The following is a 19,752-nucleotide window of genomic DNA, read 5'->3' as shown; positions in this document are numbered from 1 at the left end:
CTTTTTACAATCAGATTGTTGGGTTGGGTACGTAAGTTTGATAATTTTGTAATATGATAACAACAATTTCCTTGGTTGCTGTGCAACCTTAAAAGATCATAATTGTTTGAAGAATTGATTTTTGGCTAATTTTCAGATCAAAGCCCTTTTGGAGGCGGGATTGGATTGTAGAGGGTTAAAGCTAAGCTATAGAAATTAAACTGGTTTTGTCAGTTGCATAAATATGTCTTAACGATGATCTAAAAAATGACGATATTGCCCAATGAATTTTGAACAACTTCTGTAAATCGATCATAGGATAGAAAATCCGTTCTCAAGCTGCAGAAGATTTGAGCAGAAAATTCACTGATTGGACACTCAATAATATTAAAACTGAATGGAATTATTGAAACAAATAAATTAAGATTTGTATGGACGAACCAATTATACCACATTGCATGTTTGGTTATTGAGAGACTTTACAAAAAATATCAGTAAAATCAAGATAAAAACTAACTTAATCCACCTACCAACCACCAACCACCTTCCTCACTCTTTTCCAACAATGGGTGATATGTGATATGATGGGTTTGGACACAAATTTCGTCTAATTTCAATAAGTTCCGGAATACAAAAAAAACAGACATATCACTCAAGGCCTCATAAGTTGCATCATAAGTGGTCAGAACTCGAGATAGGGTTGCCAGGTCTTCAATGTTTTAGACTCGGCTTTTCAATTACCTTACCAACGATGGGTCGAATGATGGATCCAGATATTGTTTACATACATTTAAGTGAGATCCGGCTACAAAAAAAGTGCATAAATATCACTTAAGTGGTCAGAACTCGAGACAGGGTTGCCAGATTATCAATGTTTTAGGCTCGTTGGAAAAGTCTTTTGACAACCTAACCAACGATTGGTCGGATGATGGATCCGGACATTGTTTACATACATTTAAGTGAGATCCGGCTACAAAAAAAGTGCATAAATATCACTTAAGTGGTCAGAACTCGAGACAGGGTTGCCAGATCTCCAATGTTTTAGGCTCGTTGGAAAGGTCTTTTGACTACCTAACCAACGATGGGTCGGATGATGGACCCGGACATTGTTTACATACATTTAAGTGAGATCCGGCTACAAAAAAGTGCATAAATATCACTTAAGTGGTCAGAACTCGAGACAGGGTTGCCAGATTATCAATATTTTAGGCTCGTTGGAAAAGTCTTTTGACTACCTAACCAACGATGGGTCGGATGATGGATCCGGACATTGTTTACATACATTTAAGTGAGATCCGGCTACAAAAAAAGTGCATAAATATCACTTAAGTGGTCAGAACTCGAGACAGGGTTGCCAGATTATCAATGTTTTAGGCTCGTTGGAAAAGTCTTTTGACAACCTAACCAACGATGGGTCGGATGATGGATCCGGACATTGTTTACATACATTTAAGTGAGATCCGGCTACAAAAAAATGAATAAATATCACTTAAGTGGTCAGAACTCGAGACAGGGTTGCCAGATTATCATTGTTTTAGGCTCGTTGGAAAAGTCTTTTGACTACCTAACCAACGATGGGTCGGATGATGGACCCGGACATTGTTTACATACATTTAAGTGAGATCCGGCTACAAAAAAATGAATAAATATCACTTAAGTGGTCAGAACTCCAGACAAGGTTGCCAGATCTTCAATATTTTAGACTCCTTGAAAAGGTTTTTCGATTACCCAACCAACGATGGGTCAGATGATGGATCCGGACATTGTTTACATACATTTAAGTGAGATCCGGCTACAAAAAAAGTGCATAAATATCACTTAAGTGGTCAGAACTCGAGACAGGGTTGCCAGATCTCCAATGTTTTAGGCTCGTTGGAAAGGTCTTTTGACTACCTAACCAACGATGGGTCGGATGATGGACCCGGACATTGTTTACATACATTTAAGTGAGATCCGGCTACCAAAAAAGTGCATAAATATCACTTAAGTGGTCAGAACTCGAGACAAGGTTGCCAGATCTTCAATATTTTAGACTCCTTGAAAAGGTCTTTTGATTACCCAACCAACGATGGGTCGGATGATGGATCCGGACATTGTTTACATACATTCAAGTGAGATCCGGCTACAAAAAAATTGCATAAATATCACTTAAGTGGTCAGAACTCGAGACAGGGTTGCCAGATTATCAATGTTTTAGGCTCGTTGGAAAAGTCTTTTGACAACCTAACCAACGATTGGTCGGATGATGGATCCGGACATTGTTTACATACATTTAAGTGAGATCCGGCTACAAAAAAAGTGCATAAATATCACTTAAGTGGTCAGAACTCGAGACAGGGTTGCCAGATCTCCAATGTTTTAGGCTCGTTGGAAAGGTCTTTTGACTACCTAACCAACGATGGGTCGGATGATGGACCCGGACATTGTTTACATACATTTAAGTGAGATCCGGCTACAAAAAAGTGCATAAATATCACTTAAGTGGTCAGAACTCGAGACAGGGTTGCCAGATTATCAATATTTTAGGCTCGTTGGAAAAGTCTTTTGACTACCTAACCAACGATGGGTCGGATGATGGATCCGGACATTGTTTACATACATTTAAGTGAGATCCGGCTACAAAAAAAGTGCATAAATATCACTTAAGTGGTCAGAACTCGAGACAGGGTTGCCAGATTATCAATGTTTTAGGCTCGTTAGAAAAGTCTTTTGACAACCTAACCAACGATGGGTCGGATGATGGATCCGGACATTGTTTACATACATTTAAGTGAGATCCGGCTACAAAAAAATGAATAAATATCACTTAAGTGGTCAGAACTCGAGACAGGGTTGCCAGATCTCCAATGTTTTAGGCTCGTTGGAAAGGTCTTTTGACTACCTAACCAACGATGGGTTGGATGATGGACCCGGACATTGTTTACATACATTTAAGTGAGATCCGGCTACAAAAAAGTGCATAAATATCACTTAAGTGGTCAGAACTCGAGACAGGGTTGCCAGATTATCATTGTTTTAGGCTCGTTGGAAAAGTCTTTTGACTACCTAACCAACGATGGGTCGGATGATGGACCCGGACATTGTTTACATACATTTAAGTGAGATCCGGCTACAAAAAAATGAATAAATATCACTTAAGTGGTCAGAACTCGAGACAGGGTTGCCAGATTATCATTGTTTTAGGCTCGTTGGAAAAGTCTTTTGACTACCTAACCAACGATGGGTCGGATGATGGACCCGGACATTGTTTACATACATTTAAGTGAGATCCGGCTACAAAAAAATGAATAAATATCACTTAAGTGGTCAGAACTCCAGACAAGGTTGCCAGATCTTCAATATTTTAGACTCCTTGAAAAGGTTTTTCGATTACCCAACCAACGATGGGTCAGATGATGGATCCGGACATTGTTTACATACATTTAAGTGAGATCCGGCTACAAAAAAAGTGCATAAATATCACTTAAGTGGTCAGAACTCGAGACAGGGTTGCCAGATCTCCAATGTTTTAGGCTCGTTGGAAAGGTCTTTTGACTACCTAACCAACGATGGGTCGGATGATGGATCCGGACATTGTTTACATACATTCAAGTGAGATCCGGCTACTAAAAAATTGCATAAATATCACTTAAGTGGTCAGAACTCGAGACAGGGTTGTCAGATTATCAATGTTGTAGACTCGTTGGAAAGGTCTTTTGACTACCTAACCAACGATGGGTCGGATGATGGACCCGGACATTGTTTACATACATTTAAGTGAGATCCGGCTACAAAAAAGTGCATAAATATCACTTAAGTGGTCAGAACTCGAGACAGGGTTGCCAGATTATCATTGTTTTAGGCTCGTTGGAAAAGTCTTTTGACTACCTAACCAACGATGGGTCGGATGATGGACCCGGACATTGTTTACATACATTTAAGTGAGATCCGGCTACAAAAAAATGAATAAATATCACTTAAGTGGTCAGAACTCCAGACAAGGTTGCCAGATCTTCAATATTTTAGACTCCTTGAAAAGGTTTTTCGATTACCCAACCAACGATGGGTCAGATGATGGATCCGGACATTGTTTACATACATTTAAGTGAGATCCGGCTACAAAAAAAGTGCATAAATATCACTTAAGTGGTCAGAACTCGAGACAGGGTTGCCAGATCTCCAATGTTTTAGGCTCGTTGGAAAGGTCTTTTGACTACCTAACCAACGATGGGTCGGATGATGGATCCGGACATTGTTTACATACATTTAAGTGAGATCCGGCTACCAAAAAAGTGCATAAATATCACTTAAGTGGTCAGAACTCGAGACAAGGTTGCCAGATCTTCAATATTTTAGACTCCTTGAAAAGGTCTTTTGATTACCCAACCAACGATGGGTCGGATGATGGATCCGGACATTGTTTACATACATTTAAGTGAGATCCGGCTACAAAAAAATTGCATAAATATCACTTAAGTGGTCAGAACTCGAGACAGGGTTGTCAGATTATCAATGTTGTAGACTCGTTGGAAAGGTCTTTCGATTACCTTACCAACGATGGGTCGGATGATGGATCCGGACATTGTTTACATACATTTAAGTGAGTTCCAGCTACAAAAAAGTACATAAATGTCACTTAAGTGGTCAGAACTCGAGACAGGGTTGCCAGATTATCAATGTTTTATACTCGTTGGAAAGGTCTTCTGATTACCTAACCAACTATGGGTTGGATAATGGATTCGGACATTGTGTACATACATTTAAGCGAGATCCGGCTACAAAAATAGTGCATAAATATCACTTAAGTGGTCAGAACTCGAGACAGGGTTGCCAGATTACCAATGTTGTAGACTCGTTGGAAAGGTCTTTCGATTACCTAACCAACGATGGGTCGGATGATGGATTTGGACATTGTTTACATACATTTAAGTGAGATCCGGCTACAAAAAATTACATAAATATCACTTAAGTGGTTATAACTCGAGACAGGGTTGCCAGATTATCAATGTTGTAGACTCGTTGGAAAGGTCTTTCGATTACCTAACCAACGATGGGTCGGATGATGGATCTGGACATTGTTTACATACATTTAAGTGAGATCCGGCTACAAAAAATTACATAAATACAGTCGACTCTCTGGCTGTCGATCTTCACGATATCAATATTGCTCCATGTACCGATGAATTCTTCAGTCCCTTCAAACTGCATACTTCGATTGTCCTTATTCCTCGATATTTTCCCTTGCTTGAAGGATCTCTTCCTCGACGGTCCGTTGGATTCTATTTGCTCTAAAAATCTATTCCGGTTGTCAATAATTTCATTTTCTCATGGCTTGCATAGACATTTTTCTTTGAAAAACGAAGCTTTGAAGGTTGTTTGACATTTCTTTGTTTTTGTTTGCTGGACGTTGCCATGATTCTCTCCCATAGCTGGTTAGCAAGAAAAAAACAATTTCAATCGAGTCTTCATTTTGCATCGTTCTGTAAAGTGATGCTTCTCTTCCTCGACGGTCCCTTGGATATTGACAACCAGAGAGTCGACTGTATCACTTAAGTGGTTATAACTCGAGACAGGGTTGCCAGATTATCAATTTTTTGGACTCTTTGGAAAGGTCTTTCAATTACCTAACTAACGATGTATAGCATGATGATTTTTTTTTCAGTTTACTGCCATTTATTCACCTTCTGAAAATATGCGAAAACACATTTTTATACATAACTTTTGAACTACTTATCGAAACTTCAAACAATTCAATAGCACGGTATGGGACCCTAAACCAAGTCGAATGCGACTGGTTTGGTCAAAATCGGTTCAGCCAGTGCTGAGAAAACTGCGTGACATTATTGGTCACATACACACACACATACACACACACATACACACTAGCGTGGTTCACGTTTCTATGAAAAAGACAAAAGTTGTTATTTTTTCTTGCATCAACCGGAATTTCGTTCTTTTATGTCCCCAGAAGCACTCCTGAAAATTTGAGCCCATTTGGTAAGGTCTAGGAGCTCCAGTTTTAATTTGAAATTTATATGGGATTTTGATTTATTTTCCATGGGAAACTATCTTTTTTTACTTTGTATTAGGAATTTTTTTTTATAAATCGATGAAATGACTTGATTCTTATAGTAGGAGATAGGTTTTGAACTGGGGAACAACTTTGTAGAACATACCAACATGCTAGGAAGTGACCCTTTAAAGATACAGATACTTTTAGATGGTGGCTTTTGAAGGGGCTTTACTGTGTGGGGTGAAATGGGCTAGCTGGCGTAAGTTCAAGATATCTTTGGTTTTTAATCGATGGTGCTTTGACTTTTTCTAGTCATATTTACAAAGTTATTTTTAGAACATTTATTTATAGACAAGCATGGGCTACGGTTTTGGCCAGCAGTGAGTTTTCAACGATAGCAAAATCTTTTCCTTGGACAATCTGGCCACCGTTGTTGTTCCAGGTTATCAAATAGATGATGAGACAGTTCGGACACCGGCACTGTTCCGGGTTGGCGGTTTGCTGTTTGTTTCGAGAAGTTTGAAAAGATGGGAGGACGGAGAGGGGCTGGTCACGCTGCTTTGCGTCCGCCCGACGCGTAGGATATTGTTGCGCGTACGGTGTTGGCACGCACTCCGCTCTGCGTCCACGTGATGCGCCCGATTTTCGAGCACCCAGGTTGTTGTTCCAGGTTTTCAAATGGATTATGAGATAGTTCGGACACCGGCATTGTTCCGGGTTGGCGGTTGGCGGGTTATCAAAGACTGTTCTTGTTAGGGGATCTGTTTATTTGTTGTTTTGATCAAAAAAGTGTCCACGTGTTTTATAAATGGTCACATTCTAGGATAGTTGAAACTTCACTTAAGTTGGCCATTATGTTTGAATTCTTGTTCATTGCATCCTAATATTTCGATGACCATGTTTTGAGGGACGATATGGCCAAGTCTGTTTGTTTTCGTTGCACAGCAACCTAAATAATTTAATTAAGCAACTCGGAACTGTTACCGTCATCATTCCTCAAAGTTTTTCCAATCAGAGAAGATGGTGAAGACACGGAACGAGTCGTCCGTATTTCTCGTCGGTACGTTGGAACCTGATTCCTTGGTCCGGCAGACCAAGCTACCGACTATCAGGGAAGTAATGAAGAGGTTATTATTTTTGCTGAGCGGATTAAATTCGATAATTTATGCGGTCAATCAAACGGCCACTGAATTGGTGCAAGTATGGAAAAAAACTACAATTAAGCACCAACTGAAACAGAACGTGGAGCGAACTGTCCGCAAGCTTTATTTCGAACTCAAAAAGGCTCAAAAGGAAAAGAAAAATAACTCAAAAAGAAAGCAGGTGTGGAACTCAAAAATTGACGATCTTTTGGACATTTCACAAAGAAAAATTGAGATTTCTGACCCGGAAGCAGCGCAATTCCTAGAGGATCAAAGAACGAAACGGTTGTTCTCATTATCTGCATTGAACAAACCAGTGATTGTAGTTGAACCTGAACATCTAGAAGAAGACAAAAATGAAGAATCTGCAGGTACTTTTGCGCTATTTTTGCTAAATATTTTTTTATATCAGTTTAACTTTTTTAAAGATGCTGAAAGCGATTACGAACCTCCATCAAAGAAAAAACCAAAACATCAAACTACAGATAGTGAAGAGACTAATTTGCAAATTATCACAAATGATGTAGTAGAAGCATTGGATCGAGCCAAAATTTCAGACAGACAAGCCTTTAAGATCATGATGCCGGTGTTGAAGGCAGTCGGTCAAGATGCGTCCAGTGTGGCTATATCACGAAGCACAATTAGCCGGAAGCGTAAACAAGCTCGTCAGGAAATCGCGAAAAAACCAATGATTGTTCACTTTGATGGGAAGATGTTGGACAAACCGAACGGCTCCGGGAAAGAAGAGCGACTGCCAACATTAGTATCTTTTGACGGCAACGAGAAACTACTGGGAGCGCCAGCTCTCAAAAAAGGCACAGGTAATTGTAAAAGGCTACTTTTTTTTTTTTTTTTTTTTTTTGATTTTGCTTTATTATCTAAATTTTGAGTTACAAAATAAATAAAGATGCCAAGAAAGCCTTCTGTTCACTTCTTCTTCTGCAACTTTGCTTGTTCTTCAGTGACTCGTACTGATCGTGGAACCTTTGTCTTCTCCGGGGATGAATCGGAACCTTTCTCGTTTTGTTTCTTTGCGTCTTTGACCATGGATCGGAGACGTTTTTGAAATCGATCTTCCCTGAACTGTCAAATCCAGAGAGTCATCAATTTCCTTGGGTACCGGTGCGTCGGGAATTTCGGGACTTGAGCTGAAGGGCAGCTCCTCCAATGAACCTCCGTCCTCGATTGTGGGCTCTTTGGTATCCCTTGCACAACCGGGGGATTGCACATCAGCTGGGACTGGGGTTACCACGGGTTCGACGGCTGTCTGATTTTGCTGAATGGCTGGGAACTGATTTTTGTCCGAGAATTGCATCGCTTCTGCATAAGTGCTAGGTCGACCGCCTGCCGATTTCCGTTTTGGACAATCAACCTTGATATGCTCGGCACTGCCACATGAGTAGCATTTGTTGATTATTCCATCATAAAACACCCTCAGCTGAAAGTGCTGTACGTGGAGCTGGCACGGAATCTCTTTCGAGATCTCCATGTGCACCCCACGCACACCGTTCAGGATTGGGTATCCTGTGTCAGGACCGTACCGCTCACGCACTGTCTGATGAATCCTTCCGTATTTTTCCAGCACGTTGACCACGTGCTTATTGTCCATCTCAACTGGCAGTCCGAACAATCGAACATACCGGAAGTTGCCTCGGCCCGTTGAGAAAGAGACTTGAACCGTTTCGCCACTGTCATACAAAAATGCCTCGCTGGATGGACATTCCAGCAATGCAGCCGTCATGAGCTCCTCTGTTTTAAATTTTACATAGACACAGTGCTCGCGGGGTGCCCGGAACATGGCCACTAATGATTCTGCGAGCCATCGACGCTTCTGGAGGAAGCCGAAGATTTCACTGTCCGTTGGCATTTTTGAAGTTGCTGTAAACTGCAATTTAATGCAGTTTGTGTGTACACTGGATGAGTCCATTGTGTGTGATCACTCAAGGCCACACAAAACAAAGCACTTGTGAGCAATAGAAATCTGGATCTTTTTGACGAGAGCAGACACAAAACACGTCTACCACCGAAGACTTGAGAAGGCGAACTGTGCTTTCTGATTCTTTTTTTCATATCATTCATGTAAATATCAGGCGAAGAAGCATCGAAAACAGTGTATGGTTTGCTGCGTAAATGGAATTGCGAAAAACTCATTCAAGGGTTGTGTTTCGATACAACAAGTGTCAACACTGGACGATCAAATGGTAATTCTATCTTATTTAATTTTTTTTAAGTTAAATAACCATCCACAACGGTTAGGTGCATGCGCTTATCTCGAAAAAATGTTAGGGCGAGAGCTGATTTGGCTCGCATGTCGGCACCATGTGTTGGAGTTGCTGCTCTCAAAGGCATTCTGCATATGTTTTGGACCCACTACCTCGCCGGAAACTAACCTTTTCAAAGTGTTCAGGGAAAAATGGTCATTATTCAAGAAAAAATCTCCAAAACCGCTCCGAATCAAAAAACAACTCGAAACATTCCGAGATTCCACGTTGAAAACACTCCAGGCTGTTCGTGAATGACCTAGGAACGACTACCGCGAATTATTTGATTTGACTTTGCTTGTCCTGGGCAGCAAACCGGAAACCTTCTCTTGGAAAGCACCGGGAGCCGTTCACCACGCACGTTGGATGAGTAAGCTTATCTACGCTACGAAAATATTTCTTCTTCGAGGAGAAGGAAAACTGATTGATTTATCCAAAGAAGATGAGAAAAAACTGGAGCGGTTTGTACAATTTGGTACCCTTCTGTATACGCAAGCGTGGGCAGAGGCTCCGTTGGCAACGGAGGCTGCATTGAACGATTTGATGCTGTGGACAAAACTTAAATCCTACCGTAAAACTGATTCCGAGCTAAGCGACGCCGTATGTACAGTTTTAAGTCGTCACTTGTGGTATTTATCTGAAGATCTCGTAGGAATGGCACTCTTCTCTGCAAAGGTAATGTAAATTTTATTTTTTTTCTACTTGTTATTAATATTCCGTATATGCTAGCTATCTGACCTTGAAAAAGAAGACATCGTTAGGGCCATAAAAGAAAACCCCGAAAGCGAAGAAAGATCCGTTACCGGCTGCAAAAGTACCTTGAACACCATAAACCCTACTTTGGCAGACTTTGCAACACAGCGATCCCTGAAATTTTTTGGCAAGATGAAGATTGAAGCGTCATTTTTGGAGTATCCGGCAGCGACATGGCCTCAAAATGAGCAGTACCGAGAAGGCGAGAAGCGTGTCAAACTATTGAAGATAGTCAACGATTTGGCCGAGCGAGGAGTAAAATTATGCGAGGAGTATTGCAAAATTCTGACGAAAAACGACGAAGAAAGGGAATTTATATTGCAAGTAGTAGAAAAAAACCGCAAGGCCATAGGGACAGATTGTACCAAAACGCAACTTCAGCTTACTTTGAAGAGTTAAAGATCTCAGACATTTGTTGTTTTGTTATTTAATGCTGTGTTGCGTTTGAGATGATTTTGAGCCTAAAATTTAGTTTTTGCTGTTATTGTTAAGTCCATGATAAACTAGTTTAAGAACGAACACGTGTGGAACATCGTTCGATTGCGTCTCGGATTCTTAAGCAGCATGTGAACGACGCAACGATGACTTCCCAGAAGACGACCGCTCACTCCGGATCGGTAAGAGTTAGTTCCACTATAGCTGCCAAAGTGTATATGCATCACATTACCCGCAGATATCACAGCTCTCTGAGCCGGACCGACCATTAGCGCTCTGTAGAGGTGGACCAGGTGAAGAGCACGAGGCCAAACAGAAAAAATCAGCACGTCGCAAATCCCGACGACATCCAACGAGTACTTCGGGAAGGTCAAAGCGGAGAACAACGAGAACCTCGCCCTGTATGAAGCGCCGAGAACGACGTTTCTGAACACAGCTGTTAAAATGAGTTATTGCGTTGATTGTTTTAATTATTTGTTATAAAAAAACTGAAATACACAAACAATCGAAACAGTGTTGTTTACTTTAGGTTCTGTCCCGAAATGCAATTCCCAATCTGAAACTAACCCCTGATTAAATCGACTCCCAAACTATATCCTTCAATCCCGACCAATTTCGTAAGCGTGACCAGCCCCTCCCCGTCCTCCCATCTTTTCAAACTTCTTAACTGATCGACAGACAATCGTGTCGATCCCCTAACAAGAACAGTCTTTGATAACCCGCCAACCGCCAACCCGGAACAATGCCGGTGTCGAAACAAACAGCAAACCGCCAACCCGGAACAGTGCCGGTGTCCGAACTGTCTCATCATCTATTTGATAACCTGGAACAACAACGGTGGCCAGATTGTCCAAGGAAAAGATTTTGCTATCGTTGAAAACTCACTGCTGGCCAAAACCGTAGCCCATGCTTGTCTATAAATAAATGTTCTAAAAATAACTTTGTAAATATGACTAGAAAAAGTCAAAGCACCATCGATTAAAAACCAAAGATATCTTGAACTTACGCCAGCTAGCCCATTTCACCCCACACAGTAAAGCCCCTTCAAAAGCCACCATCTAAAAGTATCTGTATCTTTAAAGGGTCACTTCCTAGCATGTTGGTATGTTCTACAAAGTTGTTCCCCAGTTCAAAACCTATCTCCTACTATAAGAATCAAGTCATTTCATCGATTTATAAAAAAAAATCCTAATACAAAGTAAAAAAAGATAGTTTCCCATGGAAAATAAATCAAAATCCCATATAAATTTCAAATTAAAACTGGAGCTCCTAGACCTTACCAAATGGGCTCAAATTTTCAGGAGTGCTTCTGGGGACATAAAAGAACGAAATTCCGGTTGATGCAAGAAAAAATAACAACTTTTGTCTTTTTCATAGAAACGTGAACCACGCTAATACACACACACATACACACAGACATTTGTTCAGTTTTCAATTCTGAGTCGATATGTATACATCAAGGTGGGTTTTCGAGCTTAAAATAAAAAAGTTCAATTTTGGAGCAGGATTATAGCCTTACCTCGGTGAGGAAGGCAAAAATGTGTGTAAGAATGGCCCTACAAGAGAATTTCATCAAGTTGGATTGATATCTGGTAACAATGAAGTTAAGAAATGAAATTTCATCCGTTTTTTATTTACTATAGTTTAAGAAAAAAATATGTGTCTAATTTGAAACTGCTTACATAGATTCATTTCAATGTTCAACAACATGGGCGCAAAATTATTTCACTAGGTTCTGGATTTCCCGGTAGCGATGGACCACTACCTCCTGACTTCCGAATTTCCTCCTCAACTTTCCGTTTGATTTGTTCAATCAACGCCGCGATTTCAACAAAGCTAACAGCGATTTCATTCACACGTTTGGCCATTTTCCTCCTAACATGCTGTATTTCCCACTGCTCCTCCCGGTGGTATTCTGCGCTTTCCTCGCTGGAACCATCTTCACCCCCGCCTGTGAGGGGTCGTCCATCGTTGATGATTTGTTGACGAATCCTCAGCAGGGCCTTTCGGATGTCCTTTTGAGATTTAAGCAAATGCTTGATGATTTGATGCTTTTTCTTGGGATCCAGTTGATTTTCTTCAGCATTTGAAAAGTTGACGAGCAGCACCACACCGAAGAAGACGAGCAGCAGTTTGGAAGAGATCATTATTGAACATCTGTAAAAATTGAAGGACTTGAGAATAATCAGGTTAAGGATTTATTAATGATAATGATTTCATAACAATATTCACCAGAAACCCAATGATTAACCGTTGCAAGCTTTAGAACTTACATAAGCGTGTCTCTCTTCCTCAAGCTAAAAAACCCAACTCTTAGTTGCCTGTGAAAATTCTTGGATTTTATACCTTTCATCTTCACACATTGCTAGCAAGTAATAACTTGGCTTTCACCACAAAAAAACCTAAATGATTAAAGAACAAATAATGCGAGGGAATGTTGCTAATTTTAGAGAACTGATATCAAAATAAAATTGCAGCATGGTTAAAATCAGCGTTGCAAAATTATTATTATTGTTCGGAAAAGTCTTGAAACAAGCAGTAACATTTTATAATCTGTTGAATGAAGTCCTTAAAATATAACAATAAGAAGATATTTTCTTGTGAATATATAATGTGTCAATATTGAAAAAAATAATGATGTCAGAATTACTTGCTAAAATCCTAAATTACCGTTAGTAGAGGTGAATTCGGGTCTGGGAGGTGAGATTGAGTGATTTTAATTTATGTAAATTAGTTTGACCTATTTTCAATCCCTTAGACCCGACGGCAACCCCACAGACGGTATTATAAAAAAATACTGAAAAGTATCAAAAATATATCGGGGAGTAAACAATCACAAGGGCATTGTCATCAACCAGAAAAGAGACCAAAATATGAAGAGTTTGTAGGTGTATTATTCAAAACTTTCGATTTTTTTTTATCTTTTTAAAACAGTTTTGTTATCTTAATGTATAAAGTATAGTTTTATCATTTAATTGAGCAGTTTCAAAATGATTCTCCTCAGTGAACCACTTCTTCGGCAGCACCAAAAGCTTCCCAGGCTCTACTTGTGCGGTAGTTGTTCCGGGAGGGCCTTTTCCTACGGCGACCATCGTTTTGCAGGACATTTGCCGGCATTGGAGGATGCGTTGGTAACCACTGGTCTATTGGAGGAACTGTAGGTGGCATTCCCGTAGTAGACATGGGTGGATCTGGACCTCCGTTTTGCATTTCATCACTTTCTTCGGAAGATGGCTTTGGTTTTGGACGACGATCTGGTCGGTAGTGCAGATTGAAGCTCACATCGCGTTTACCCATGTTCACGATTTCTTCGTCAACTTTGCGTTCGATTTTCGCAATCAACTCGTGAATTTCTTCAAAATCCTCCGCGATTTCCCTCACGTGTTTGTTAATTCTTTCACGAGCTTCGCGAATTTCCCTCTGCCTTTCTCGGTAGCTTTCCTGACTATCTTCGCTGGATTCCTCGTATTTTTCCTCGTTACTGTCCTGTTCGCCTTCGGGAGCTTGCCCGTCGTTGATAATCTGCTGACGAATCCTTAGCAAAGCTCTGTGAATGTCCTTTTGAGACTTGAGCAACCTCTTGATGATCTTGTACCGTTCCTTCGGGTCAAGTTGCCCATCTTCACCTCGAGTGTAGCTAACGAGCAAAAGTGCTCCAAACAGCAGGAGCAATGCTTTTGTACCAATCATTGTTTAAATCTGAAAATCAATCAATATTGTTGAAAATAACAAAATTAAAACAAAAAATCTCAAAACTCACCCGGTGACGTCTTCGCTCGACTGCAACGAGAACAACACTAACGAATTGGCAAGAAGTTCTTGATGTATTTAAAATCAACTTTCACCGGTTCTGCTCCGGAAATGGCACGCCCAGTTTGCCAATGGTTTGGGAGTAGAACCTGAGATGAAAAGAGACAAAAGTCTGAAAACCGGGAAAAAATGTCACCTCCAAACATGGGTTTGGAAATGGTTCCACCATTCCAAGTGATTTTTTTTTATCACGGAAATGAGATCATTAAGTTCAAGTTTTTTGGAAGTTCATAGATTTTTCATAAATTTTTAGATTTAATTTATTTTGACGGATTAAATTGGGCTTCCAGAAACTATAGAGAATTGTGAAAACAGTTTTAATACGAATTTCAGTATTGTTTGAGTAGGGGAACAGCATCTCACTCCATCGTGCCTATAATGTTGTCATTTCAGCACCTTGACGTTCAATTACAGCTCAAAAAATAATTTTCAACTGAAATCGACTGTTAAGTCGCTCAATAGGAAGTTAGCGAGCAAGTTTCTAACAACAGTTTCACAAAATAAGTTGTTTAACATTCCAACGCCCAAGGCTCCAAAAAAGTTTGAACGGTAACTTCAACTCGCTGGATTTCGGGCATAACTCAACCAATCAAGTTGATTCTTATTTTCAGTGATTTGTTAGGATGTCTAGATGATTCTAGAACTTTGAAGAACTTAATTTGATTAAATATGTAATTTTTGCGATCAAAAACATCGTTCCAACTTTTTTTTTCGAGTGTAAAAAAAATTCGCCAAAAATTTCGCGGAGGCAGTCTTTTTGGTCGCAGAAATAACAGATTTGTTCAAATCAAGTTCTGCAAAATTTTGGGATCATCTAGACATTCTTACAAATCCCTGGAAACAAGAATCGTCCCGATTGGTTGAGTTATGCCCGAGAGTTAAAGTTACCGTTCCAACTTTTTTGGGAGGCTTGGGCGTCCGTGTAAGTTGGACATGCGTTGGGCGTTCCAGTGTTAACCTGCCAAACATACTGTTAAATAGCTGGCCTGATTCACTTCAAATGACATAACCCGGGCAGACGGTAATAACAAAATTTATGCAATTTCAATAAAAATTACTGTTAAAATAATAGAAAGTGGTATGGAATCTTCTTGAAAAATCCATTTTTGCATAAGACTTTAATAACAGTTCATGTTATCATAACGAAATTTGTTATTGGTCTGATATTGGTTGAAAGTCAAAACAACTTTGGAATAACATTTTTTGTTATGGAAGAATACCTTCAACTGCTATTGGGATGATCGGATTAGTTGTTAAATTAACAAAAAAAATAACAAAGATTTGTTCGAAGAATAACTAAAAATGTTATAAGTCTGTTATTACAATAACAATCGAATAACAAAAAAATCATAACGAATAACATAAAATGTTATTGATCTAGTATTTTCAAATATCAAAAATGTTATTCTAAAGTTATCACCGTCTGCTCGGGAAATGTGAGGCATTGTGAGCTGCACAAAATGGTGTTCTCAACTCATTTTGAACGTGTGACAAGATAGCTTATCAACGACGATATGTGTGAGACTATAGAACTGATTTTCATAAATTGTGGTAGATTTTTTTATTATCCATGATCTGTCTAAAATTGATTACGGTCAATGAATTTAGTTATTAATTAGTGGCTATGATCTATTGGTGGTCATGTACTTGCAAGTTTTAGTAAGTCGAAATTTCATATAGCGCAAAAAATTCAAGTCTCATTTTTTTTATTTAAGCAATACTCTAAATTAGTCATGGTCAGCAGAACATCGCTATCGAGAGACACGCCACAGAACGAAGACTTTTTTTTACCGGTGAAAGGCACATCTCTTCATTCTTTCTCCCTGTTCCTCGAATACGCCGTATAAAACGCACATAACCTTGATCGCGTCGTTTTACTGTTGCTCTGGACATCACTCTGTAACGAAGGGTTAGTATAGGCTCCCGATGACTTGACTTCTGACTTGACTCACGCTCTCTCCTCTCTTGTAGAACAATGAACGGCAGGACATTTCTCGCTCTCGGTGGCATGCTGCTGGTGATCGGCACCGCCGTTGCCCAAACCACCAACGGCCCGGTAGAGGACATCAACCGGCTGGACAAAGCCCGCCAGGAAATGATCATCAACAAGCTGATCCAGGCCCAGGAGCAGATCCAGCGGGCGCTCAAGCGAATGCTGAAGGACTCGGTTCCGGTCAACGGTCAACCACTGCCCGGAGATGGGTCTTACGGAAGCGATGAAGCGGACGGAAGTGACGAATCCGACGAGGAGCACAAGTGGCAGGAGATGAAGCGCAAGAAGATTGCCGAGTCGCGTGCCCGCGTTGAGATGTACGTCAAGGGCATTGCGTCCAACTTCCTGGATATGGCTGACTACATCGAGAAGATCGACGGCAAGGTCGAGGAACAGCTGAACTCGCAGCATGGCAATGTCAACTACAACCTGTACTACAACAAGAAGCCCAAGCCGCACCACCATCACAGCAGCGAGGAATCCGAGGAGAAGTTCAACTACCGGAAGCGCCCGTCGCGACGAGGAGGCCGGCAGTTGGCCGTTGAGGAGGAGCCCGTGGTTGAGGAGCAGCAGGAGGAAGAGGTTAAGACCATTGACGGAGAGGAAGTGGTGCAAACTTTGCCCGTCAAAGGAACTGAATAAACTTACTGGGATTTTTTTTTAATTGAAGGCATTTTCTTGGATGTAAATGAAGGTTCGGAGCAAGTTTTTAAAATTTGGGGATTTGAAAATAAATTGTTTTAAATATTTGATCATTCTGGTTTTAATATAGAGAAAAAAAAAAAACGGCAGAAAAAAGATGGTTACAAATTTATATTATAATGTGGTCCTCATTCTTCACGATTTCGATTAAGCTCAGGTGAAAATAGTTCCGTCAAACTTCATTGGCCTGCTTTTTTATATGGTTACAAATTTATATTATTATTCAAAGGGAACGACTTGTATCTCCATCGAGCCCCTAATATGACCATATCAGTACTTTAACGTTCAGTTCAAGCTTCTGAAAAGCGTTCTAAGATGAAATCGGGTAATCGATAGGTTATCAATAGAATGTTAGCAAGCAAATGCGCGATTGCATGGCGGCTAGAGACCATAAATAGGGAGACTAGCCTAAGTTTGCTAAATCGATCTGGCAACGTATGTTTTGAGCTTGGCAACACTGCTGGACGTAATGGCTTAATGCTCGATTGGATACGTCAAACTTGTGTCTGATTGGGTACATCAAATTCACTTCGACCAGTCTCCCTATTTAGGATCTCTACTGGCGGCACCAGAGCACTATGGGGTATTTCCATATAAGCGAGCGGCCAAAAATATGTTTTTGCTTTTTTGTGTTGTTTGTACTAAGTATAATGAAAACAAATGAATTTTGATATTCTTCCAAAAAAAAAGTTTAATTTTCGATTTTTTCATATATTTGAGGCCACATGCATTAAAGTGGTGAATTTTAATATTCTTGCTCTGTCTATTTGATGCACGGAATGGCGGTTTATGCTATGTTAAAGTTTCTGATTTACGTTCAATCTCCCTCCCCTTTTTCTTGAGTTAAAATCCACCTCTTTTTGAAATTAATTTAAAATATTTTTTTTCCAGAAAACGAGATTTTTAACAAGCATAAGCATTGAAAACCTATTTTTATAATAATTTAATAGTTTAAGTCATGTTTGTGCTTGTTCGTTTCAAGAAACATGCCAGTACCAAAGAAAAACTACAAGTTTTTCAACCGTTAATTTGAATGACTTTGGATGTTTGAAATTTCTCCCAGAACATTTCATTTCGCTATATAGGTAAATACTAGTTGGGGGCTCGGGCCCTCTATTCGACGAAATTTTGTTCTAGATATGTCCGGGGGTCATTCACAAATGCCGTGATCAAAAATAGTGTCTTATTATACTTTTATATTTGATCTCTCATAGTAAATTAATAATAATTCAAAATGACACAACTAGTTTTGATTTTCGAGTTCAACATTTGTTTTTAATTTATGTTTATTCGGTCAAATGTAGGAGGTCCTACATTTACAAAAGGGAAAAAGGATACCTTAAAAGGGACCATTCATAAACCACGTGGACACTTTTGTGTAAATCTCAAACCCTCCCTTTTATGGACAATTGTCCATACAAAAAAAAAAAAATTTATATGGAGCGTGGACAATAGATGAAGTTACAGAGTCATTTTCTGAATTTTGTTCTGAATCCTCTGAAGTTTTTTCTTCCAGGATATTATTTCATTCAGATCCGTAATGAAAACGACATCTGATGAAAATTCTTGATCAACAATATTCTGAAATTCTAATTCTGAAAGTGTCCAAAAAGGGATGGAATAAGGTTTAATATGTTCGCGAACTTTACATTTCGCAGGAGAGTGAATCTGTGGTATCGAGTTCAACTGAATTCTGACAAAAACAGAGCAACTTATCGTTCAGCAGAAATAAAGACGATCATCTGCAAAACGACTTATGATATTCCTAGATTTCATTTTTTTCTGCCGAGAACAATTTGATTGAGTATGACATTTCGATCATTGAAAAAAAATAAATGTTGAATTCTAGATTACATTTTTAAAAGGTTCTATCTAAATAAGAAACGCATGACTCATAGGCTGTTTTGAAAATTTACTCTAGAATTATTGTATGGCTTTATCTCAGAAATTAATTATTAATTGTAGAAGCTCACTACTCAGTCTATACTTATTAATGAATCAACTTTAACATGACAAAATGTTAAAAAAATGTATACTTCATAAACGTGATTGAGTAACGTTCCCCAGAATGAATCGTTCCCTAGAATGTACCGTTTCCTCGAAATGTCTAAAATTGCATCAAGTAAATTTTGTTTTCAATACCATCCAAACACATTTATCCAAAGTTTAGATTATTTGATGTTAAGTTAGCTTTCAAAGGAATTTTGGTAATTAAATATTTTTTCTTTTTTTTTATCATCAAATCAACGCAATATTATCCGAATCGGATTTTTTGCAAGTACTTTGGAAAATCAAGTTTGTACTGTACATGTAACGTGTACCTTAGCGTGGTTCGCGAATATGTGATCAATTCCAAGCGAATATATAACAAATTTCTAAGACGAGAAAATTTAAACGGGTTGCAGAAAACTTGAAATTCAATACTAACTTCATATCAAAATGAAGCAACTAAACCTTAACCAAATTAGTTCAAATTTTCAGGCTAGCTTTTGGGATGCGTCTGAAACTAACCAGTTTTGCCTTTTTCCTTTTTGTCCTGAGCTAGGGTTCTTCAACCATTTTTTTTTAATTGGACCGTTACAAGCCAGAAACGGTTATCTCACTTTCCGTTCTCGTTCAAAGATCCCTTCACACCAATTTCCTGGATCCATTCTTTTTTGCAAATTGCTTAAACTACTTTCAAAT

At 39.4% G+C, this 19,752-nt stretch overlaps 3 protein-coding genes across 3 annotated transcripts; 1 reads left to right on the top strand and 2 right to left on the bottom strand.

Moving 5' to 3' along the window:
* Positions 1–12,190: 12,190 nt before the first annotated feature.
* Positions 12,191–12,871, bottom strand: LOC119770142. Its single transcript, XM_038264515.1, has 2 exons — positions 12,836–12,871; positions 12,191–12,719 (listed from the first exon to the last, which is right to left on the bottom strand). The coding sequence occupies exon 2, from the start codon at positions 12,707–12,709 to the stop codon at positions 12,263–12,265; it is 447 nt and encodes a 148-aa protein (XP_038120443.1). The 5' UTR covers positions 12,710–12,719; positions 12,836–12,871; the 3' UTR covers positions 12,191–12,262.
* Positions 12,872–13,454: 583 nt separating this feature from the next.
* LOC119769942 lies at positions 13,455–14,362 on the bottom strand. The gene is made up of 2 exons (XM_038263821.1): positions 14,323–14,362; positions 13,455–14,261 (listed from the first exon to the last, which is right to left on the bottom strand). Exon 2 carries the CDS (start codon positions 14,250–14,252, stop codon positions 13,563–13,565), a length of 690 nt encoding a protein of 229 aa, XP_038119749.1. The 5' UTR covers positions 14,253–14,261; positions 14,323–14,362; the 3' UTR covers positions 13,455–13,562.
* A 1,858-nt stretch (positions 14,363–16,220) lies between these two features.
* Positions 16,221–17,117, top strand: LOC6031170. The gene is made up of 2 exons (XM_001841959.2): positions 16,221–16,281; positions 16,344–17,117. Exon 2 carries the CDS (start codon positions 16,348–16,350, stop codon positions 17,005–17,007), a length of 660 nt encoding a protein of 219 aa, XP_001842011.2. The 5' UTR covers positions 16,221–16,281; positions 16,344–16,347; the 3' UTR covers positions 17,008–17,117.
* The last annotated feature ends 2,635 nt before the right edge of the window (positions 17,118–19,752 follow it).

This window comes from Culex quinquefasciatus, chromosome 3, assembly GCF_015732765.1.
Source record: "Culex quinquefasciatus strain JHB chromosome 3, VPISU_Cqui_1.0_pri_paternal, whole genome shotgun sequence".
NCBI classification, from domain to species: Eukaryota; Metazoa; Arthropoda; class Insecta; order Diptera; family Culicidae; genus Culex; species Culex quinquefasciatus.
Note: the sequence above shows the minus strand (reverse complement) of the source record. Positions and strands in the feature narration are given on the sequence as shown.